This window comes from Leucoraja erinacea, chromosome 1, assembly GCF_028641065.1.
Source record: "Leucoraja erinacea ecotype New England chromosome 1, Leri_hhj_1, whole genome shotgun sequence".
NCBI classification, from domain to species: Eukaryota; Metazoa; Chordata; class Chondrichthyes; order Rajiformes; family Rajidae; genus Leucoraja; species Leucoraja erinaceus.
In genome coordinates this window covers 134,241,024-134,266,347 of record NC_073377.1, presented here as the reverse complement: position 1 = coordinate 134,266,347, position 25,324 = coordinate 134,241,024, and the positions used below count along the sequence as shown (strand labels likewise).

Here is a 25,324-nt window from a genome sequence, read left to right as displayed (position 1 = left end):
AAATGAGACGGGTCAGGTAGCGGAGGTATGTGTTGGGCAGCACTTCGGGTCCAGTGATCTAAATACCATTAGTTTCAATATAATTATGGAGAAGGTCAGAACTGGTCCAAGGGTTGAGATTTTTGATTGGAGAAAGGCTAACTTTGAGGAGATGCATAGTGAATTGGGTTATAAAGATAAAGAATGTAAAAAGAATCTTAAGAATGAAATTAGAAAAACTAAAAGAAGATATGAGGTTGCTTTGGCAAGTAAGGTGAAAGTAAATCCAAAAGGTTTCCACAGCTATATTAACAGCAAAAGGATAACGAGGGATAAAATTGGTCCATTAGAGAGTCAGAGTGGACAGCTATCTGCAGAGCCAAAAGACATGGGGGAGATATTGAACAATTTGTTTTCTTCAGTATTCACCAAGGAGAAGGATATTGAATTATGTGAAGTAAGGGAAACAAGTAGAGTAGCTATGGAAACTATGCGATTCAAAGAAGAGGAAATACTGACACTTTTGAAAAATATAAAAGTGGATAAGTCTCTAGGTCCTGACAGGATATTCCCTAGGACATTGAGGGAAGTTAGTGTAAAAATAGCAGGGGCTATGACAGAAATATGTCAAATGTCATTAGAAACGGGAATGGTGCCGGAGGATTAGCGTACTGCGCATGTTGTTCCATTGTTTAAAAAGGGGTCCAAGAGTAAACCTAGCAATTATAGACCTGTTAGTTTGACGTCAGTGGTGGGCAAATTAATGGAAAGGATACTTAGAGATAATATATATAAGCATCTGGATAAACAGAGTCTGATTAGGAACAGTCAACATGGATTTGTGCCTGGAAGGTCATGTTTGACTAATCTTCTTGAATTTTTTGAAGAGGTTACTAGGGAAATTGATGAGGGTAAAGCGGTGGATGTTGTCTATATGGACTTCAGTAAGGCCATTGACAAGATTCCACATGGAAGATTGGTTAAGAAGGTTCAATTGTTGGGCATTAATGGAGGGGTAGCAAGATGGATTCAAGGGGACATGACATGAGAATTAAGGGACTGAAGTTTAGGGGTAACATGAGGGGGAACTTCTTTACTCAGAGAGTGGTAGCTGTGTGGAATGAGCTTCCAGTGAAGGTGGTGGAGGCAGGTTCGTTTTTATCATTTAAAAATAAATTGGATAGTTATATGGATGGGAAGGGAATGGAGGGTTATGGTCTGAGCGCAGGTATATGGGACTAGGGGAGATTATGTGTTCGGCATGGACTACAAGGCTCGAGATGGCCTGTTTCCGTGCTGTAATTGTTATATGGTTATATGGTAACAGTGGCTGAATGGGAGATGCCAGAGAGTAATGGTGGCTGGCTGTTTGTCAGGTTGGAGGCCGGTGACTAGTGGGGTGCCTCAGGGATCTGTGTTGGGTACACTGTTGTTTGTCATATACATCAATGATCTGGATGATGGTGTGGTAAATTGGATTAGTAAGTATGCAGATAGGTGGTGTTGTGGATAATTAAGTAGATTTTCAAAGTCTACAGAGAGATTTAGGCCATTTGGAAGAGTGGGCTGAAAGATGGCAGATGGAGTTTCATGCTGATAAGTGTGAGGTGCTACATCTTGGCAGGACAAATCAAAATAGGATGTACATGGTAAATGGTAGCGAATTGAGGAATGCAGTTGAACAGAGGGATCTAGGAATAACTGTGCATAGTTCCCTGAAGGTGGAATCTCATGTAGATAGGGTGGTGGCCTTTATAATTCAGAACTTAATAGAGGTCTTTAAAATGATGAGAGGGATAGACAAAGTTGACGTGAATAAGCTTTTTCCATTGAGAGTAGGGAAGATTCAAACAAAAGGACATGATTTGAGAATTAAGGGACAGAAGTTTAGGGGTAACATGAGGGGGAACTTGTTTACTCAGAGAGTGGTAGCTGTGTGGAATTGACTTCCAGTGGAAATGCCGGAGGCAGGTTCGATTTTATAATTTAAAAATAAATTGGATAGATATATGGACGGGAAAGGACTGGAGGGTTATGGTCTGAGTGCAGGTAGATGGGACTATATAACCATATAACAATTACAGCACGGAAACAGGCCATCTCGGCTCTACAAGTCCGTGCCGAATAACTTTTTTTCCCTTAGTCCCACCTGCCTGCACTCATACCATAACCCTCCATTCCCTTCTCATCCATATGCCTATCCAATTTATTTTTAAATGATACCAACAAACCTGCCTCCACCACTTCCACTAGAAGCTCATTCCACACTGCTACCACTCTCCGAGTAAAGAAGTTCCCCCTCATGTTACCCCTAAACTTATGTCCCTTAATTCTGAAGTCATGTCCTCTTGTTTGAATCTTCCCTATTCTCAAAGGGAAAAGCTTGTCCACATCAACTCTGTCTATCCCTCTCATCATTTTAAAGACCTCTATCAAGTCCCGCCTTAACCTTCTGCGCTCCAGAGAATAAAGGCCTAACTTATTCAACCTATCTCTGTAACTTAGTTGTTGAAACCCAGGCAACATTCTAGTAAATCTCCTCTGTACTCTCTCTATTTTGTTGACATCCTTCCTATAATTGGGCGACCAAAATTGTACACCATACTCCAGATTTGGTCTCACCAATGCCTTGTACAATTTTAACATTGCATCCCAGCTTCTATACTCAATGCTCTGATTTATAAAGGCTAGCATACCAAAAGCTTTCTTTACCACCCTATCTATATGAGATTTCACCTTTAAGGAACTATGCACGGTTATTCCCAGATCCCTCTGTTCAACTGTATTCTTCAATGCCCTACCATTTACCATGTACGTCCTATTTTGATTTGTCCTGCCAAGGTGTAGCACCTCACATTTATTAGCATTAAACACCATCTGTCATCTTTCAGCCCATTCTTCCAAATGGCCTAAATCACTCTGTAGACTTTGGAAATCCTCTTCATTATCCACATTATCTTGGTATCATCTGCATACTTACTAATCCAATTTACCACACCTTCATCCAGATCATTGATGTACATGACAAACAACAAAGGACCCAACACAAATCCCTGAGGCACCCCACTAGTCACCTGCCTCCAACCCGATAAACAGCCATCCACCATTACCCTCTGGCTTCTCCCATTCAGCCACTGTTGAATCCATCTTGCTATTCCTGCATTTATACCCAACAGTTCTTAACCAACCTTCCATGAGGAACCTTGTCAAAGGCCTTACTAAAGTCCATATAGACAACATCCACTGCTGTACCCTCGTCAATTTCCCTAGTAACCTCTTCAAAAAATTCAAGAAGATTAGTCAAAACATGACCTTCCAGGCACAAATCCATGTTGACTGTTCCTAATCAGACCCTGTTTATCCAGATGCTTATATATATTATCTCTAAGTATCTTTTCCATTAATTTGCCCACCACTGAAGTCAAACTAACAGGTCTATAATTGCTAGGTTTACTCTTAGAACCCTTTTTAAACAATGGAACAACATGCGCAGTACGCCAATCCTCGGGGACTATTCCCGTTTCTAATGACATTTGAAATATTTCTGTCATAGCCCCGGCTATTTCTACACTAACTTCCCTCAATGTCCTAGGGAATATCCTGTAAGGACCTGGAGACTTATCCACTTTTATATTTTTCAAAAGTGTCAGTACTTCTTTTACTTTGAACTAGGTGAGAATAAGTGTTCGGCACGGACTAGAAGGGCCGAGATGGCCTGTTTCTGTGCTGTAATTGTTATATGATTATATGTTATATGGTTATTGCTGTTTGAAACCAGAAACTAAGTTTGTGGTTAAGGGAATGTGCTCAAACATGGTGGCAGCTAGAATTTTTCACTCAAATAGAATTAGTTTGCAGGGCATTTTATGGAACGTTTTAGTTCAATATGCGCCAGTAGCCAGATTTGTAAAATGAAACTCTACAGACATTCAGTAAACAACAGGGTCTCTTGACTAGCCTCTTAACCAAGTGGAGAGCAAATGTTTTGCAGTGATTAACTGACAAATGGTTAGGAAGAATAGCTCAGCCTCCATAAAATAATGACTATATGAAACACAACGAGGCTTGTTGGGTAAAAACGTCAAGAGAATGATGCAAGATTCCAACCGAACATCACATTTCAAAAATTGCAAAGCAATACAAGAGACAATAGGTGCAGGAGTAGGCCATTCAGCTCTTCAAGCCAGCATTGCCATTCACTGTGATCATCCACACTCAGTACCCCATTCCTGCCTTCTCCCCATATCCCTTGAGCTATCTAACTCTCTCTTGAAAGCATCCAGAGGCAGAGAAAGCATGCCTTCTGAGGCGGAGAATTCCATAGATTCAAAACTCTCTGGGTGAAAAAGATTTTCCTCATCTCCGTTCTCAATGGCCTACCCCTTATTCTTAAACTGTGGCCCCTGGTTCTGGACTTCCCCAACACGTTTCCTGCCTCCAGCGTGTCCAATCCCTTAATAATCTTATACATTACATCTTTTTTTTAAATAATCTATGTCTTTATTTTTGTCCCCTAAATTACTTTACCCCATTTCAAAAACGGAAATGTATTTCATTACATCACAAAATATTATTTCAATTTTCTTGCACTTACTCTCTCTATCTCATGACACTTCTTCAAAGATTCTCCATATTTGTTCATAGACTGATAGGCTAGAGCACATTCTGTCTGGAACCACATACACTGCATCTCATTCAGATTATCCACTGCAGCTGTCCCTTCCTAGAAAACAGGATTTACATGCAAATACATTAAAGAAATGTGGCAGCTGCGGGTTCATTTTGGCACAAAATGAGACGGTTATATTATCCAAAGTAATGATCTTCACAGACAAGTATTGTTAAATAACAAAATAAAACTATTAAAACAGTTTTGTGTGCCCACAGCAGACTTCAAGTGGCATAACATAATTCAGTTATTAGTGACTTAATGTCTCCAAGCAGCAAGTACTTCCAAATAAGTAACCATGTTAACGATAGTTATTATGCAAATCAGGCGACAGAGCATCAAATTCACATTTCGCAATTACATTTATATTTTTTTAATTTGTACTGCATTATCATGCAATGAAAATACCAACTCTTGTAAACTTGGAGCACATTTCCTCAGCTTCCTTCACCAGGTTGGCTTTTAGCATGTATTTAGCACATTTGGAATTTATAAACCGGTCTGCTGTATCTAAAGCTTGAGCTTCATCCATCCATTTGGCAGCTTCCTTTATGTTTCCTGCATGCTGCAAGGAAAATATTACATTAGGCAAACAAAACTAATATTATTAAACAATCACAAACTCAGATCTTACATATAATGTTCATTTTTGACCTTTTAAAGCAAACTACTGATCAATATTTTTTTTATTGGATCTGTAGTTATTCACAATTGCTGTGATTGTATTTACTATTTCTTTTGTTTCCAGCATTTTGTAAAAGTAGTTGTAAAAACAAAGCAGAATAAGTGTTAATAGTAAAAACAATTCCAAAGCTAAGAGTATCAGTGAAGAATAGAATGCATTGTATTTTTACCTTGTAAATTTTGGCCTTAACAAGGAACAATTCTATGAGAGTCGGGGTACTTTCAATTGCAGCATTGATATACTCCAAGGCCAAAGACGGCTGCCCAATTCTGTCATAATGTTGGGCCAAAAAATACTGGACCCACAATCTAGTAGTAGGCGGTTCTAGGTTTCCATCATCTGAAATGGGAGAAAAAATAAGTTCAAATAAAACCTTTGAGGGACAAGCACACAAAATTGTTTAATAATAATAATAATAACTTTATTTATAAAGCGCTTTTAGACAACATCAGTTACCACAAAGTGCTGTACATGGGAAGTCAACAAAAAGTTATTACAAACTACTAAAACCATTAAGACGACAGGACTATAAAAACAGTAAAAATTAAAAGACATTAAAAGCACTAAAACAGGAACAAAGTCTCAGCCAGTCGAAAGCCAGTGAATAAAAGTGAGTTTTTAGGGAGGATTTAAAGATGGACAGTGAAGGGGCCTGTCTGATCTGCAGCGGCAAGGTGTTCCAGAGTGCCGGGAAGGCTCTATCCCCTCTGAGCTTCCGCTTAGACCTTGGTACCTCAAGGAGCAGCTGATCCGCTGACCTGAGGCACCGGGCAGGAGCATATAGGTGGAGCAGCTCAGAGAGGTAAGGCGGGGCGAGGCCATTCAATGATTTAAAAACAAATAAAAGAATTTTAAAATGAACTCGAAGGTGCACTGGGAGCCAGTGAAGGGAGGCCAAAATTGGCGTAATGTGCTCCCTCTTTCGAGTTCCGGTTAAAAGGCGAGCGGCAGCATTTTGGACCAACTGGAGACGAGCCAACGAAGCTCGTGAGACTCCAGAGTAGAGTGCGTTACAGTAATCCAGCCGAGATGGAATAAAGGCATGAATTATTGTTTAAGAGGATCTTTGTACTTCTAGGCAATCCATCAAAGATCATCTAATTATTTTTCCCCTGGCAACTATTGGTCTGGTACCTCCTTTGATCCAGACAAAATTACAAGAGCGCACTTGAAACCCCATAGAATTGGAAGAGTAAATATGTAAGGAGATAGCAGATATTAGTAATAAGCACAAGGTAGTGATTGTGGGAGATTTCAATTTTCCACACATAGACTGGGAAACACATTCTGTAAATGGGCTGGATGGGTTGGAGTTTGTAAAATGTGTGCAGGATAGTTTTTTGTAACAATACATAGAAGTATCTACTAGAGAAGGGGCGGTACTGGACCTCCTGTTAGGAAATGAGATGGGTCAGGTGGCAGAGGTATGCGTTGGGGAACAGTTCGGGTCCAGTGATCACAATACCATTAGTTTCAATATAATTATGGAGAGGGACAAAACTGGACCTAGGGTTGAGATTTTTGATTGGAGAAAGGCTAACTTTGAGGAGATGCAAAAGGATTTAAAAGGAGTAAATTGGGACAGTTTGTTTTATGGGAAAGATGTGGAAGAGAAATGGAGTACATTTAAAGGTGAAATTTCAAGAGTACAGAATCTTTATGTCCCTGTTCGGTTGAAAGGAAATCGTAAAAATTGTAAAGAGCCATGGTTTTCAAGGGAAATTGGACACTTGGTTCGGAAAAAGAGGGAGATCTACAATAGTTATAGGCAGCATGGAGTAAATGAGGTGCTTGAGGAGTATAAAGAATGTGAAAAAAAAATCTTAAGAAAGAAATTAGAAAAGCTAAAAGAAGATATGAGGTTGCTTTGGCAAGTAAGGTAAAAGTAAATCCGAAGGGTTTCTACCGCTATATTAATAGCAAAAGGATAACGAGGGATAAAATTGGTCCATTAGAGAGTCAGAGTGGACAACTATCTGCAGAGCCAAAAGAGATGGGGGAGATATTGAACAGTTTCTTTTCTGCGGTATTCACCAAGGAGAAGGATATTGAATTATGTGAGGTAAGGGAAACAAGTAGAGTAGCTATGGAAACTATGAGGATCTAAGAAGAGGAAGTACTGACACTTTTGAGAAATATAAAAGTGGATAAGTCTCCAGGTCCGGACAGGATATTCCCTAGGACATTGAGGGAAGTTAGTGTAGAAATAGCAGGGGCTATGGCAGAAATATTTCAAATGTCATTAGAAACGGGAATAGTGCCGGAGGATTGGCGTACTGCGCATGTTGTTCCATTGTTTAAAAAGGGGTCTAAGAGTAAACCTGGCAATTATAGACCTGTTAGTTTGACGTCAGTGGTGGGCAAATTAATGGAAAGAATACTTAGAGATAATATATATAAGCATCTGGATAAACAGGGTCTGATTAGGAACAGTCAACATGGATTTGTGCCTGGAAGGTCATGTTTAACTAATCTTCTTGAATTTTTTGAAGATGTTACTCGGGAAATTGATGAGGGTAAAGCAGTGGATGTTGTGTATATGGACTTCAGTAAGGCCTTTGACAAGGTTCCTCATGGAAGGTTGGTTAAGAAGGTTCAATGGTTGGGTATTAATGGTGGAGTAGCAAGATGGATTCAACAGTGGCTGAATGGGAGATGCCAGAGAGTAATGGTGGATGGTTGTTTGTCAGGTTGGAGGCCAGTGACGAGTGGGGTGCCACAGGGATCTGTGTTGGGTCCACTGTTGTTTGACATGTACATCAATGATCTTATTGAAGGTGTGGTAAATTGGATTATTAAGTATGCAGATGATACTAAGATAGGTGGGGTTGCGGGTAATGAAGTAGAGTTTCAAAGTCTACAGAGAGATTTATGCCAGTTGGAAGAGTGGGCTGAAAGATGGCAGATGGAGTTTAATGCTGATAAGTGTGAGGTGCTACATCTTGGCAGGACAAATCAAAATAGGACGTACATGGTAAATGGTAGGGAATTGAAGAATGTAGGTGAACAGAGGGATCTGGGAATAACTGTGCACAGTTCCCTGAACGTGGAATCTCATGTAGATAGGGTGGTAAAGAAAGCTTTTGGTGTGCTGGCCTTTATAAATCAGAGCATTGAGTATAGAAGTTGGGATCTGATATTAAAATTGTACAAGGCATTGGTGAGGCCAATTCTGGAGTATGGTGTACAATTTTGGTCGCCTAATTATAGGAAGGATGTCAACAAAATAGAGAGAGTACAGAGGAGATTTACTAGAATGTTGCCTGGGTTTCAGCAACTAAGCTACAGAGATAGGTTGAATAAGTTAGGCCTTTATTCTCTGGAGCGCAGAAGGTTAAGGGGGGACTTGATAGAGGTTTTTAAAATGATGAGAAGGATAGACAGAGTTGACGTGGAAAAGCTTTTCCCACTGAGAGTAGGGAGGATTCAAACAAGGGGACATGACTTGAGAATTAAGGGACTGAAGTTTAGGGGTAACATGAGGGGGAATTTCTTTACTCAGAGAGTGGTAGCTGTGTGGAATGAGCTTCCAGTGAAGGTGGTGGAGGCAGGTTCGTTTTTATCATTTAAAAATAAATTGGATAGTTATATGGATGGGAAGGGAATGGAGGGTTATGGTCTGAGCGCAGGTATATGGGACTAGGGGAGATTATGTGTTCGGCACGGACTAGAAGGCTCGAGATGGCCTGTTTCCGTGCTGTATTTGTTATATGGTTATATGGTTAAGCACAAGGCGGTGATTGTGGGAGATTTCAACTTTCCACACATAGACTGGGAAACACATTCTGTAAATGGGCTGGATGGTTTGGAGTTTGTAAAAATGTGTGCAGGATAGTTTTTTGCAGCAATACATAGAGGTACCTACTAGAGGAGGGGCAGTGCTGGACCTCCTGTTAGGAAATGAGACGGGACAGGTGGCAGAGGTATGCGTTGGGGAGCACTTCGGGTCCAGTGATCACAATACCATTAGTTTCAATATAATTATGGAGAGGGACAGAACTGGACCTAGGGTTGAGATTTTTGATTGGAGAAAGGCTAACTTTGATGAGATGCAAGATGATTTAAAAGGAGTGAACTGGGACATTTTGTTTTATGGGAAAGATGTAGAAGAGAAATGGAGGACATTTAAAGGGGAAATTTTAAGAGTACAGAATCTTTATGTTCCTGTTCGGTTGAAAGGAAACAGTAAAAATTGGAAAGAGCCCTGGTTTTCAAGGGAAATTGGACATCTTGTTCGGAAAAAGAGGGAGATCTACAATAATTATAGGCAGCATGAAGTAAATGAGGTGCTTGAGGAGTATAAGGAATGTAAAAAGAATCTTAAGAAAGAAATTAGAAAAGCTAAAAGAATATGAGGTTGCTTTGGCAAGTAAGGTGAAAGTAAATCCAAAGAGTTTCTACAGCTATATTAATAGCAAAAGGATAACGAGGGATAAAATTGGTCCATTGGAGAGACAGAGTGGGAAGCTATCTGCAGAGCCAAAAGAGATGGGGGAGATATTGAACAATTTCTTTTCTTTAGTATTCACCAAGGAGAAGGATATTGAATTATGTGAGGTAAGGGAAACGAGTAGAGTAGCTATGGATACTATGAGTTTCAAAGTAAAAGAAGTACTGACACTTTTGAAAAATATAAAAGTGGATTTATATATATTTATAGTGGATTGATACCAAGATACTGGATAATGAAGAGGATTTCCAAAGTTAAAAATAAATTGGTAGTTATATGGATGGGAAGGGAATGGAGGGTTATGGTCTGAGCGCAGGTATATGGGACTAGGGGAGATTATGTGTTCGGCACAGACTAGAAGGGTCGAGATGGCCTGTTTCCGTGCTGCAATTGTTATATGGTTATATGGTTAAGTCTCCAGGTCCTGACAGGATATTCCCTAGGACAATGAGGGAAGTTAGTGTAGAAATAGCCAGGGCTATGACAGAAATATTTCAAATGTCATTAGAAACGGGAAATGTCCCCGAGGATTGGCGTACTGTGCATGTTGTTCCATTGTTTAAAAAGGGTTCTAAGAGTAAACCTAGCAATTATAGACCTGTTAGTTTGACTTCAGCGGTGGGCAAATTAATGGAAAAGATACTTAGAGATAACATATATAAGCATCTGGATAAACAGGGTCTGATTAGGAACAGTCAACATGGATTTGTGCCTGGAAGGTCATGTTTGACTAATCTTCTTGAATTTTTTGAAGAGGTTACTAGGGAAATTGACGAGGGTAAAGCAGTGGATGTTGTCTATATGGACTTTAGTAAGGCCTTTGTCAAGGTTCCTCATGGAAGGTTGGTTAAGAAGGTTAAACTGTTGGGTATAAATGCCGGAATAGCAAGATGGATTAAACAGTGGCTGAATGGGAGAAGCCAGAGGGTAATGGTGGATGGCTGTTTGTCGGGTTGGAGGCAGGTGACTAGTGGGGTGCCTCAGGGATTGTTGGGTCCTTTGTTGTTTGTCATGTACATCAATGATCTGGATGAAGGGGTGGTAAATTGGATTATTAAGTATGCAAATGATACCAAGATAGTGGATAATGAAGAGGATTTCCAAAGTCTACAGAGTGATTTAGGCCATTTGGAAAAATGGGCTGAAAGATGGCAGATGGAGTTTAATGCTGATAAATGTGAGGTGCTACACCTTGGCAGAACAAATCAAAATAGGACGTACATGGTAAATGGTAGGGAATTGAAGAATACAGTTGAACAGAGGGATCTGGGAATAACCGTGCATAGTTCCTTGAAGGTGGAATGTCATATAGATAGGGTGGTAAAAAAAGCTTTAGGTATGCTAGCCTTTATAAATCTGAGCATTGGGTATAGAAGCTGGGATGTAATGTTAAAATTGTACAAGGCATTGGTGAGACCAATGTATGGTGTACAATTTTGGTCGCCCAATTATAGGAAGGATGTCAACAAAATAGAGAGAGTACAGAGGAGATTTACTGGAATGTTGCCTGGGTTTCAACAACTAAGTTACAGAGATAGGTTGAATAAGTTAGGTCTTTATTCTCTGGAGCGCAGAAGGTTAAGGGGGGACTTGATAGAGGTCTTTAAAATGATGAGAGGGATAGACAGAGTTGATGTAGACAATCTTTTCCCTTTGAGAATAGGGAAGATTCAAACAAGAGGACATGACTTCAGAATTAAGGGACAGAAGTTTAGGGGTAACATGAGGGGGAACTTCTTTACTCAGAGAGTGGTAGCGGTGTGGAATGAGCTTCCATTTAAAAATAAATTGGATAGGCATATGGATGAGAAGGGAATGGAGGGTTATGGTACGAGTGCAGGCAGGTGGGACCAAGGGAAAAAAGTTGTTCGGCACGGACTTGTAGGGCCGAGATGGCCTGTTTCCGTGCTGTAATTGTTATATGGTTATATGGTTCTCGTATTTCCTATGACAGAGGCAGCTATCTTTCAGCTCGCTATGTTTAGGTCAGTTCTCAAAAATGATGCCTTTAATTCCTTTCCCAGCCAGTTTCCCTTTAACCCTCTTACATACCCCACCACCCATCTACACCAATGGTAATTTATAGTAACCATTTATCCTATCAACCAGCCACCTTTGGAATGTAGGAAGAAACAGCAGTGCCTGGAGGTACTCACATGGTCACAAGAAGAATTTACAAATTTAGAACACAAGATTAAGATTCAACAGAGGTTGGAGTTGTGAGGCTCCAACACTACTAAATGTTCATAAGTCATGTGAGCAGAATTCAGTCCATCGGGTCTACTCCACCATTCTATCATGGCTGATCTATCTTTCACTCTCAGCCCCATTCACCCGTCTTCTCCCCATAACCCTTGACACCCCTACTAATCAAGAATCAGTCAATCTCTGCGTTAAAAATGTGTGTGTGTGTGTGTGTGTGTGTGTGTGTGTGTGTGTGTGTGTGTGTGTGTGTGTGTGTGTGTGTGTGTGTACACACACACACACACACACACACACACAGGAGTCAGGACAGATATATAATTCCACCTTCTGTTCAAATCAAGCATGGATTACTCATACCTACACTGGGGATAATTTACAGCAGCCATTTAGCTTACAGCTAGCGTGCTTTTGGAATGTGGGTGAAGCACAAGGGGGAAATCACAATCTCAAAGAGAACATGCAAAATCTGCACAGTGAGTATTGGAAATCAGGATTGAACCTAGATCACTGAAGCCGAGACAGCATTTTCAGCTGCTGCACAACTTTGCCTTCCTGTTGACATGGCTGCAAATTGGTGCTTTATGCACCAACATTTATCTCTAGGCCCATGGATAAAAGCAAAGTTCCAATTTATTCTAATATTTATCTACTTATTCTGCCTTCAGGTATCTGGACATATGTTCATCAACATTTGTTATTCTGCGTTTATCATGTATTCCTTTGCCTCCTCCCTAAATGCATTGACACTCATTTCTCCAGTTTTGAGTTCCATTTGTACATTATTTGTATTGATTTATTGTTGCCACAAATACCAAGATAGTCAAAAACTGTGTTATCCGGTAAAATCTTACAAGTCACAAGTACAATCAAGCCATTACACAAGTACAACATGTATCAAAAGTCGATAATGTTTAATTGCCATATGTACATAGAAACATAGAAATTAGGTGCAGGAGTAGGCCATTCGGCCCATTCGAGCCTGCACCGTCATTCAATATGATCATGGCTGATCATCCAACTCAGTATCCCATACCTGCCTTCTCTCCATACCCCCTGATCCCCTTAGCCAGAAGGGCCACATCTAACTTCCTCTTAAATATAGCCAATGAACTGGCCTCAACTACCCTCTGTGGCAGAGAGTTCCAGAGAATAATGTCAATAATGGTAATAATGTCCTTCCTCAGGTTTGGAGACCAAAACTGTACGCAATACTGCAGGTGTGGTCTCACCAAGACCATGTACAACTGCAGTAGAACCTCCCTGCTCCTATACTCAAATCCTTTTGCTATGAAAGCTAATATACCATTCGCTTTCTTCACTGCCTGCTGCACCTGTATGCCTACTTTCAATGACTGGTGTACCATGACACCCATGTCTCGCTGCATCTCCCCTTTTCCTAGTCGGCCACCATTTAGATAATAGTCTGCTTTCCTGTTTTTGCCACCAAAATGGATAACCTCACATTTATCCACATTATACTGCATCTGCCAAACATTTGCCCACTCACCCAGCCTATCCAAGTCACCTTGCAGTCTCCTCACAGTTAACACTGCCCCCCAGCTTAGTGTCATCCGCAAACTTGGAGATATTGCCTTCAATTCCCTCATCCAGATCATTAATATATATTGTAAATAGCTGGGGTCCCAGCACTGAGCCTTGCGGTACCCCACTAGTCACTGCCTGCCATTGTGAAAAGGACCCGTTTACTCCTACTCTTTGCTTCCTGTTTGCCAGACAGTTCTCTATCCACATCAATACTGAATCCCCAATGCCGTGTACTTTTAAGTTTGTATACTAATCTCTTATGTGGGACCTTGTCGAAAGCCTTCTGGACGTCTAGATACACCACATCCACTGTTTCTCCCCTATCCACGCTACTAGTTACATCCTCGAAAAATTCTATAAGATTCGTCAGACATGATTTACCTTTCGCAAATCCATGCTGACTTTGTCCAATGATGTCACCACTTTCCAAATGTGCTGCTATCCCATCTTTAATAACTGACTCTAGCAGTTTCCCCACTACCGATGTTAGACTAACTGGTCTGTAATTCCCCATTTTCTCTCTCCCTCCCTTCTTAAAAAGTGGGGTTACGTTTGCTACCCGCCAATCCTCAGGAATTACTCCAGAATCTAAAGAGTTTTGAAAGATTATTACTAATGCATCCACTATTTCTGGAGCTACTTCCTTAAGTACTCTGGGATGCAGCCTATCTGGCCCTGGGGATTTATCGGCCTTTAATCCATTCAATTTACCCAACACCACTTCCCGGCTAACCTGGATTTCACTCAATTCCTCCAACTCCTTTGACCCGCGGTCCCCTGCTATTTCCGGCAAATTATTTATGTCTTCCTTAGTGAAGACGGAACCAAAGTAGTTATTCAATTGGTCCGCCATATCCTTGCTCCCCATGATCAACTCACCTGTTTCTGACTGCAAGGGACCTACATTTGTTTTAACTAATCTCTTTCTTTTCACATATCTATAAAAACTTTTGCAGTCAGTTTTTATTTTCCCTGCCAGTTTTCTTTCATAATCTATTTTTCTTTTCCTAATTAAGCCCTTTGTCCTTCTCTGCTGGTCTCTGAATTTCTCCTCCCAGTCTGCTGCTTTTTCTGGCTAATTTGTACGCATCATCCTTCGCTTTGATACTATCCCTGATTTCCCTTGTTATCCACGGATGTACTACCTTCCCTGATTTATTCTTTTGCCAAACAGGGATGAACAATTTTTGTAGTTCATCCATGCAGTCTTTAAATGTCTTCCATTGCATATCCACCGTCAAACCTTTTAGAATTAATTGCCAGTCAATCTTGGCCAATTCACGTCTCATACCCTCAAAGTTACCTTTCTTTAAGTTCAGAACCATTGTTTCTGAATTAACAATGTCACTCTCCATCCTAATGAAGAACTCAACCATATTATGGTCACTCTTGCCCAAGGGGGCACGTACAACAAGATTGCTAACTAACCCTTCCTCATTACTCAATACCCAGTCTAAAATAGCTTGCTCTCTCTCGTTGGTTCCTCTACATGTTGATTTAGATAACTATCCCGCATACATTCCAAGAAATCCTCTTCCTCAGCACCCCTGCCAATTTGATTCACCCAATCTATATGTAGATTGAAGTCACCCATTATAACTGTTTTGCCTTTGTCACACGCATTTCTAATTTACTGTTTGATACCATCTCCAACTTTACTACTACTGTTAGGTGGCCTGTACACAACACCCACCAGCATTGTCTGCCCCTTAGTGTTTCGCAGCTCTACCCATACCGATTCCACATCCTCCAAACTAATGTCCTTCCTTTCCATTGCATTAATCTCCTCTCTAATCAGTAACGCTACCCCACCTCATTTTCCTTTCTCTCTATCCCTCCTGAATATTGAATATCCCTGGATGTTCAGCTCCCAGCCTTGGTCACCCTGGAGCCATGTCTCCGTGATCCCAACTATATCATAATCATTAATAGCTATCTGCACATTCAACTCATCCACCTTATTACGAATGCTCCTTGCATTGAGACACAAAGCCTTCAGGCTTGTTTTTGCAACACTCTTACCCCTTATACAATTATGTTGAAAAGTTTGATTTTTGCCCGGGTTTTGTCTGCCTGCCACTTTTACTTTTCACCTTGCTACCTATTGCTTCTACCCTCATTTTACACCCCTCGGTCTCTACGCTCACACATTTAAGAAACCCTTTCCCTTTAACTCCATCCTCCACTATCCCATTCGACACCCCACCCCCCTTATTCAGTTTAAAGCCACCCGTGTAGCAGTGGCAAACCTGCCTGCCAGAATGCTGATCCCACACCTGTTAAGATGCAATCCGTCCCTTTTGTACAGTTCCCCCTTACCCCAAAACAGATCCCAGTGATCTAAGAATCTAAATCCCTGCCCCGTGCACCAGTTCCTCAGCCACATCAGGTCCCGTATCTCGCTGTTCCTGCTCTCGCCAGCACGGGGAACTGGAAGCAAACCGGAGATAAAAACCCTGGAGGTCCTACTTTTCAACATTTTTCCGAGCTCTCTAAAGTCACGCTGCAGAATATTCATCCCCTTCTTTCCGACATCGTTTGTGCCGACATGCGCTACCACTTCCGACAATAGAATAATGAAATTCTTACTGCAGCTTTACAGGCCCATTAACAGAATAACACACAATAGATATGCACTACCACTACCGATAATAGAATAATGAAATTCTTACTTACTGCAGCTTTACAGGCCCATTAACAGAATAACACACAATAGATATATAATACGATAAATTAACAAACAGTAATACTAGGAAATCAGACCATAATCGTACAAAATCAGCAAATAGTGAAGTAGAAAAATACTAGTGACGAATATAGTGTAATTCTGTTATAACATTAGTCACAGAGACAGTGCAGATTTTTTTCTAAGTGCAAAAGCTGCAATGAGATAGGTTGGGAGATCAGGACTACAGCCTTGATTATGAGGGGACCTTTGGTAGTTTGATAATGGCAGGGAGTAAACTATTCCCGTAACTGATGGAATGTGTTTTTAAGCTTTTATATTTTCTGCCTTAAGGGAGAGGGGAGAAGAGGAAATGTTTAGCTTATAAAAGCGTCCTTGATTATGCTGGCTGCTTTCTTGAGGCAGCATGAAATGCGAGTGGAGTTATTTGGTAGAAAAGGGTGTGGTAGGACGGGCTGGATTGTGTCAAATTATCTGGATCTGCCCAGGCAAATCGTCCTGTAACCTGGCACTTTGTTCCTCACTGAACTTTTGAGCTGCCAGTTTTGGTGTAACTACAGACCCTGCAATTGCAAAACCTATATTTAAGACCACACCATGGGGCCAGCATAGTGGTGCACTGCGTCCAGGGTTTAATCACGATCTGCAGTGCCATCTGTACTCACTGCAGTGGTCTGGGGTTCCTCCCACATCCAGAAACATGTAGTTGGGGGAGTTTGGGGAGTCTGCACCCCGGGGGCATGAACATCGAATTCTCCCAATTTTGTTAGTCCTTGCTGTCTCCTCCCCTTCCTCAGCCCCCCTGCTGTCTCCTCCCATCCCCCAGCCTTCGGGCTCCTCCTCCTTTTTTCCCTTTCTTGTCCCCACCCACCCCCCCCCCCCCCCCGATCAGTCTGAAGAAGGGTTTCGGCCCGAAACGTTGCCTATTTCCTTCGCTCCATAGATGCTGCTGCACCCGCTGAGTTTCTCCAGCTTTTTTGTGTAACCTCCAGAAACATGTAAATGGGTAGGTTAATTGGCCACTAATTTTGTCCCTTGTATGTAGCTGCATGATAGAATCTGGAGGAAGTAGATGAGAATACAAGGAGAATAAAGTGTTGGATTAATGATGCGATGCAGGATGGTTGCTACAGACTTGGTGGATCATAAAACCTGTTTCCGTATAGAATGATTGTGATTCTTCCTTATAAAATTTCACCAAAAACAACCGAGTTGGTTTAGAACCCCACTGCACACAATAACTTCTCCCATTTCAGTTACCGTTACCCACCCTATTTTTAATGAACATCACTTTCTCAGGAATTCTATAAACTAGCTTTCCTGATCGGCCAAAGTTAAGACATAAAATGCTGGAGTAAAGGGCCTGTCCCACCAGCATGAGACCGCATGCGGCTAGCGCGCCCTAACTTGGTCACTTGAGCCGTACGGCCTCGCGGGGTCGGTCCAACTTCGATTGCCGGAGCCGTATGGAGTTGTGCGGGGCTGGTCCCGTCATCGCGCGGGACTCCAAAAAACTGACACTGTCCAAAAATTCCGCGCTATAACGGCCTGTCGGCCCGCAGCCGCATTGAGGCTGTACGCAGCGCCTCGATGGGCGCACACAATGTCACGACGCCATACGCAGCGTCTTGACAGCGTACGCCTAGCGCGTGTCGTTGTGCGATGACGTCACCGCCCAGCGTGCAGTTGCGTGATGACGTAACCGCCCGACGCCGTGCGACGTCCAAATTCAGTCGGCCCGTCTCCTGCCCAGCTGATTGGTGAGTATGATGTCGGGACTAGCCCTGCACAACTCCAGAGGGCTCCGTGATTGGAAATGGGACTGGCCCCGCGAGGCCATACGCCTCAAGCCACCACGTTTGGTCGCGCTTGACGCATGCAATCGCATGCTGGTGGGACAGGCCCTTAACTCAGCGGGACAGGCAGCATCTCTGGAGAAAAGGAATGGTTGTCACGGTGGCACAGCGGTAGAGTTGCTGCCTCACAGCAAAATGCAGCGCCAGAGACCCGGGTTCGATCCCGACTACGGGTGCTGTCTGTATGGAGTTTGTACGTTCTCCCCGTGATCTGCGAGGCTTATCTCCGAGATCTTCGGTTTCCTCTCACACTCCAAAGACCAAGGTTTGTAGGTTAATTGGCTTGATAAAAATGTAAAATTGTCCAAGTTGGCGATATGCAAGTCTGGCCGACTACAAAATTCAGAAGTTTCAGAAGGGTGACATTTCGGGTCGAGGCCCTTCTTCAGACTGAGAGTCAGGGGAGCGAGAGATACAGAGACAAGGAAGTGTAAGGTGTGAGAACGAGACAACAAAGTGGGTGGAGATCAAGGAAAATGTAGAATAGATCATTGTTAGCTAGGAGAAGGTAACAACAAAGTAAACAGAGATAAAATGTAATAATGCAATAAATGACAGTCAGGTTGTTGGAGAACTGAGATGGAGAGAAACAAGGGTTACAAAGTCAGAGAAGTCAATATTGGGTATAAGGTGCCCAAGCGAAATACGAGTTGTTGTTCCTCAATCTGACAATGGAGGAGGCCCAGGACAGAAAGGTCAGTGTGGGAATGGGACGGGGAATTAAAGTGTTTAGCAGCCGGGAAATCAGGTAGGTTTAGGCAGACTGAGCGGAGGTGTTCAGCGAAACGATCGCCAAGCCTGCGCTTGGTCTCACCGATATATAGGTGTCCATACCTGGACACAGTAGATGAGGTTGGAGGAGGTGCAAGTGAACCTCTGCCTCACCTGAAAAGACAGTTGGGGTCCTTAGATGGAGTAGAGGGAGGAAGTATACGGACAGATATTGCATCTCCTGCGGTTGCAGGGAAAAGTACCTGTGGAGGATGTGATTTGAGTGGTAAGGGACGAGTTAACCAGGGAGTTGGGGAGAGAACCGTCTCTGCAGAAAGGGGTGGAGATGGAAAGATGCGGCTAGTGGTGAGATCCCGTTGGAGGTAGCAAAAATGTCAGAAGCAATGTGCTGTATTCGACGGCTGATGGGGTGAAAGGTGAGGACTAGGGGGACTCAGTTCCTGTTGCAACTGGGAGGGGGGGGGGGGAGCAAGAGAAGAGTTGCGGGCTATCTAGGAGACCCTAGTGAGGGCCTCATCTATGATGGAAGGAGGTTCTGGACCCGAAATGTCACCCATTCCTTCTCTTCAGAGATGCTGTCTGTCCACTGAGTTACTCAGCATTTTGTGTCTATCTTCAGTTTAAACCAGCATCTGCAGTTCCTTCAAACACATTTCCTGATCACCCATGCAGGTTTTTAATTGAACTCAGTACGAGGCTTTCATTTAACATTTCCTTGCATAAATATATTGGAAAGAATAGTCACACTGCTACTCACTTACAGGATGCTTAATTTGTATTTCTCCAGGAACAGTTGTTTAAAATTAGAATAACTATAAACTTGCTTTATTTTGATCACATAAAAGTTCCTGTATTTTTAACATTGTCATTTGTGAAATCTACTTTCAATTTATGATAACTGAAACAGGAGACTTAATAACTAACTTTGCTGGTTTAATGTACTATTTTAATTAATGGAATCCAGCAATGAAGATCTGTAAGTTTTGCCTCTTGCCGAACTACACCTATAATTTACTCCTCTGAGATTGGGCTGCATCCTTACATTAAACATGTTAAATAAACACAAATATCTTTTGCTTTAGAAATACAAATTGCTTTAGAAGTCCTAAAACAATTCCTAAAATAATTTCCATTTACACATTCCTTTTGACAACTACCTAAGTGGTAGTTGTCAAAACGAATGTGTAAATGGAAATTATATCTCATTGTATATACATACATACATATACATATACACACACACACACATATATATATATATACACACACACACATATACATATACATATATACATACATATATATATACACATATCTATATTACTAAAACTCTGTTCTTGACCGGTTTTGGCGATCTGTGCTGCAATTTCCGAGAGAACGCCGCCGCCTACGATCGTCATTTTTGGTAGTTAGTGTGTGTGATGCTGCATGCCGCCTCCCCCCCCCACAACCGCATGTTACTTGGTCCAATATATATATATATATATATATATATATATTGGACCAAGTACAGACCCGTTGGGTCTGTTCCCCCAACATGCGGTTGTGGGGGGGGAGGCGGCATGCAGCGTCACATATGTGTATATATATATATACACACACACACACATATATATACATATATAAATATATACACACCAAAACTTTAAAATGTTAAGTTGCATCCAGTTTACTTTACATTTGACCCAGCAATATTTGATGATTAAGTCAAATAAATGTGGAAATATTAGCAAAATAAGAATCCAGAAATTTATCTTAATGAAATCAGATTTCAATGTACGTACCCTTAAAAGATTTATGAGAGAACCAAGAAGCTTTAGAATGAAAAAAACAAACAAAAGCAAATTGCTATGGTCCAATGTCGAGAAACTGGATGGAAATAATTTATTACTCTTTGGACATCTTTAGAAAAATAAAGACCAGTCCCAAGATGCGTTTACCAATGCGTTGACAACAACATACAAGACTTCACAAAAACATGTGTTTCAGGATACGTGGTGCAATTAAAATCTGACTTTGAGGATGATTACTGATGAAAAGAGCCATATGCTGTTGGATGGAGATAATAGCATATTTTTGGAAAGGTTCAAATCAAAGCTGCCAAGTTTTGTCAGAGCATTTCAGTATTCTAGTAATTGAAAATCAGTATTTTGCCAAGGGAATCAGTATTTTTAAGCTGTGCTGTTTTGCTGAAAAAAATGTTTTATGTGCGGTCATACCCATGTAAGAATACAAGAATGCATAACTTTGCTACCAATTGACATGTCTTCTATGCACCTTACTTTACAGTGCATTCATTGCCATCTCTTTGTATACTGCTGATTGAATGGCTGATTCCTGCTTTTGGCACCAGATGATGATGTGGAAGCCATTTTGGAAGCCTCCCTCTCCCTCCCTCGCTCTCTCTCCCTCCTTCCTCTCTTTCCCTCCCCCGCTCCCTCTTTCCCTCCCACCCTCCCTCTGTCTTCCTCCCTCTCTCCTTCCTTTTTTTCTCCTTCCCTTATTCCCTCCCTCTCTCCCTCCCTCAACAGTCTGTGACCCATAGCGCTGTGGCCATAGCGCTATGTTTAAAGCCCATAGCGCTCCAGCGGGTAGCGCTATATTTAGAACCCATAGAGCTGTAGCCGACAGCTCTTCGTTTAATTTCCCATGAGCTTAACTGACAGCGCTGTTTAAACCGAGAGCAGAACAGGCAGATCAAAGCTTACAAAAATAATCATCCAGATCTTGAAATTTTAAAACACTAATTTAATATGAAATAATTTTTAGAGGTACAGTATGACTTTTTATATCCTTGCATTTTAAGCAGCAAGATGAAACAGGAAGTCGGGCCGATTAAAAAAAAATCCGTATTTAACAAAGCAAAATCATACATCTGTATTCTTATCGCATTTCCATACAAAATACGGAGAATCCGTACTACTTGGCAGCTCTGAAATCATGCATTATGCATACAAAATATTAGACTTACCATTAGGATTGAACAGGTTGCAACTTTTTAAAGAGGTTTCATACCCAACTACTAATTCTTCTAGAATTGACACCTACATACAGGAAGAAAAACATTTAATGTTTTACACAAACAAAAAAATAATGCTCTGTTATTAACACGAAGGAATGCTTACCTTCTCCTTATCATTATACAAAGATTTTAGGGTCGTAAACACAGGAGGACAACCTTTGCTGAAATTAATCCTTAAATATTTGTCCAAAACTTCTCTGAATTTTTCGCCTGACAGAAAGAGAAATTAAGCAGACGTAACCAATGGTTTAAAATTATACAAGCAAAACTATTCTAAAAATGCATTGGAGAGACAAGACCATCAGGGAAACTATTTCATAATACAATGAACCCACTCACAGTAGTCTCAGGAAGTCTATGGAGTTAAAGAATATCTTTATTGTGCCCTTCATAAGATGTCAGATTGAAGAAGAGCTAAGTAGAATTATTTGTTTGTATTGGCACGATACTGCCCCCCCAAATAATAATAGAGGAAATACTCTAAAGGTGCTCACATGCCAAATTCCAGATTCAGATTCAATTTTAATTGTCTGTTTATGTTAAACAACAGCAAGTTTATGTTAAACAACAACACAGTAAACCCTCATTATAACAGACCATGGGGGTTGAAATGGTGTCCGTTATTACCGATTGTCCGCTATAACAGAGCAAGGGATTACCAAATAGTATCAATGAACAAGTGGCTGGAACAAAGAACAGCAGATACTGGTTAATAACAAAGGACACAAAGTGCAGGGGTAACTCAGCTGGACAGACAGCATGTCTGGAGAATATGGATAGGTGACATTTCAGGTTGAGCCCCTTCTTCACTCGGTGTGAAACTGGACCTGGAATCTAGGTGACTTGACGGCCCCGGCCCGCTGGCAGCCAAGAGAGCGGCAAGGATCAGCAGTCATTGGTCGCAGCCCGCAGGTGGCCGGAGTGCAGGTGGGTGGGCTGAGGTGGTGGTAGGCGTCGCCTGGAAACGGCCGAGGAAGCTGTGTGGGCCAGCGGTGGCAGTCGTAGGTTTAGCTTGGAAGCAGCCATGTAAGTGCTGCGGACGGGGTGGTGTCGTAAAATCATGAGTGGAATAGATCGGGTAGATGCACAGAGTCTCTTGCCAGGAGTAGGGGAATCGAGGACAAGAGGACATAGGTTTAAGGTGAAGGAGAAAAGATTTAATAGGAATCTGAGGGGGTAAAGTTTTCACACAAAGGGTGGTGGGTGTATGGGACTGCCAGAAATACCAGTTGAGGCAGAGATTATCACAACATGGATAGGACAGGTTGGGCCAAAAGCCGGCAGGTGAGAGTGGAATATAAGGGAAATGTTGGCCGGTGTGGGCGAGTTGGACTGAACGTTTAAAATCTTTTTTGGCAAATAAGGTCAGGAAACAGAACTAAATCTAGAAGGATATCACCAACACCTATTTAGTCAAGAGACAGAGTATCAGAAAATCAGAAATGCTGCAACGTTTTGCTGATGGAATTACATTTAAATCTGTTCCTCGAAGACCCTCGAAGACCCCATTTAACTAGCCACTTCATTGTATTATATGGAAAACTAGTCCAATATTCATCCTTAATTTTATTTGTCAACAAATAATCAATGATCAATATGCAATGCTGAAGTTCAGACATTGCACGTAACATTGAAATTTGAGTACATTAGCTGACTAAAGTGAGTTTTTGCACCCAAAAACCTGTTGAAATAACCACTTTGGAGAATGTTAATTTGTACATACATTATACCTTTCATTTGGCAGGATTCTATTTCCAACCATTAATGATACTAATGCAACTTAATACTTGCCAAATACTGCATCATTTAAATTTAGACTCTCGCTTTTCCACTTTGTGGTGTGAATTAATGAATGTGATTGACGGCTTGGGATAGCCAGAGATCGCTTAGCCAGCAATAAGCATACCTCTGCTCATCTTTGTGGGAAGTTTTCCTCCATGCCAGCAGTTACTGCACTGCAGATCGTAAATTCCCAACTGTTAACTTTAGTTATGCATCACATTGCCTGATTTGCTGAATATTTTTAGCAAATCTTTTCAGTACAATTGAGCCCTTACACAGTCAAATAAGCAGATAATTATTTTAATAAACAAAATTATTTTCAAGATGTTAATATCTTTTAGTTATGACAGTTGCAGTTGCCGATCAGATGCAGAAGAGAAATTGAAAAAAATGAATTCACTCACCAGATAAAAAGTTAAGAGGTAGCCTTCTAGGCACTAGCCCTTTAGGATACTTTGTCCAAGCATTTTCATAGACACCGAGTCGCTCTTCTACATTGACTAAAAACAGATATTATTTTTCAAAAAGGTTAAATAAATTCCACAGAGCAAAAATACATACGGTTTAAAAAAACTTGGTTTTCATCGCCTTAGGTACACTTTGATAAGCCACACAGTTATGATAACATAATTCCTCAGTGAGTTAACTGCTATCACAACAGGGAGTAAGTTACCTTACTGTATTTTGGATTCAAAACTCACTTTCAGAAATTAGAATAGAAGGAAACAGAACAACCATGGGTCTTGTCCTTGATCACTGACAATTAATTTACCCAAGTATACATGCGTTCCAATAACCAAGAACCATATCAAGCCCGATTCTAATAGCTTTTCCCTTCACCAGGTTGAATCATACTCATATTTTAAAAAGGAAGATGGTGCAAAATTGGAAAGAAGCAAACTCTTCCTGCCAGAGCATTTTGCAGTCACAGTTGTCTTAGCAAATAATCAAACCACTGAGCTTTGCTACTAACATCCAGTCAATCTTCCTTCCCGTCCTAACCTAATTTCTCAAAAATATTCTACGGTTATTTTAAGGAGAAAATAGAGAGAGTTATTCTTAGGTCACTTTTAATCCAGTCCCCGACCACATCTCTAAAAAAAAACTTCACTCATACCTGCACTAACTTTTGTATCATTTGTTGGTCTTCAAAAAATGAACGTCTGTTACTACCACCAAATCTTGTCTTATTGCAGCATGGAGAGCACCGAAAAATGCCAAGCATTTTCAATCATACCTTTGCTTTGTAAAGTATCAAATTATTATTTTCAGAATGTACAATTTACATTTGTGTGCTCTATATTTTTCCTAGCTCAGTCCTCCAAAATACAAAATCTGGTCAGATTTTGAACCATGTTATATGTCAGAAATTTGTTCATATAAACTTTATGAAATTACATCAAGACTAATTAATGAAATTCAATCTTGTATCATCTCTCATTTCAAACCCAGGTTTCCTTTCTCTTTCCTTCTCCTGTCCAAGAAGATCCTCATCACCCGTTAGCACCTTATCCCAGTCAAGACCCCAAACGTGCTGTGTGGGGGACAGACAATTAAAATCCATAGTATAATTCCTCAAGACGAGTATATTGAATATCATTGCTAAGCAATTCTGAGGGATCATGTATTAAAATATAACCCATTGCAGCTAAAATCCCATACCCTGAAAAAAGCTGCAGCAAACGATTCATCCAAGCTTTCAACCATCACTCA

The 25,324-nt window shown here is 41.1% G+C and overlaps 1 protein-coding gene across 1 annotated transcript in view; it reads right to left on the bottom strand.

Moving 5' to 3' along the window:
• naa15a (N-alpha-acetyltransferase 15, NatA auxiliary subunit a) overlaps window positions 1-25,324 on the bottom strand; it is a 105,429-nt gene that overhangs the window by 28,425 nt on the left and 51,680 nt on the right. Inside the window, exons 8-13 of the mRNA XM_055643512.1 lie at window positions 24,016-24,111; window positions 21,933-22,039; window positions 21,779-21,851; window positions 5,503-5,672; window positions 5,061-5,213; window positions 4,574-4,702 (exon numbers count right to left, since the gene is read on the bottom strand). Coding sequence (XP_055499487.1) covers window positions 4,574-4,702; window positions 5,061-5,213; window positions 5,503-5,672; window positions 21,779-21,851; window positions 21,933-22,039; window positions 24,016-24,111 — 728 coding nt within the window. The remainder of the gene's footprint in view (window positions 1-4,573; window positions 4,703-5,060; window positions 5,214-5,502; window positions 5,673-21,778; window positions 21,852-21,932; window positions 22,040-24,015; window positions 24,112-25,324) is intronic.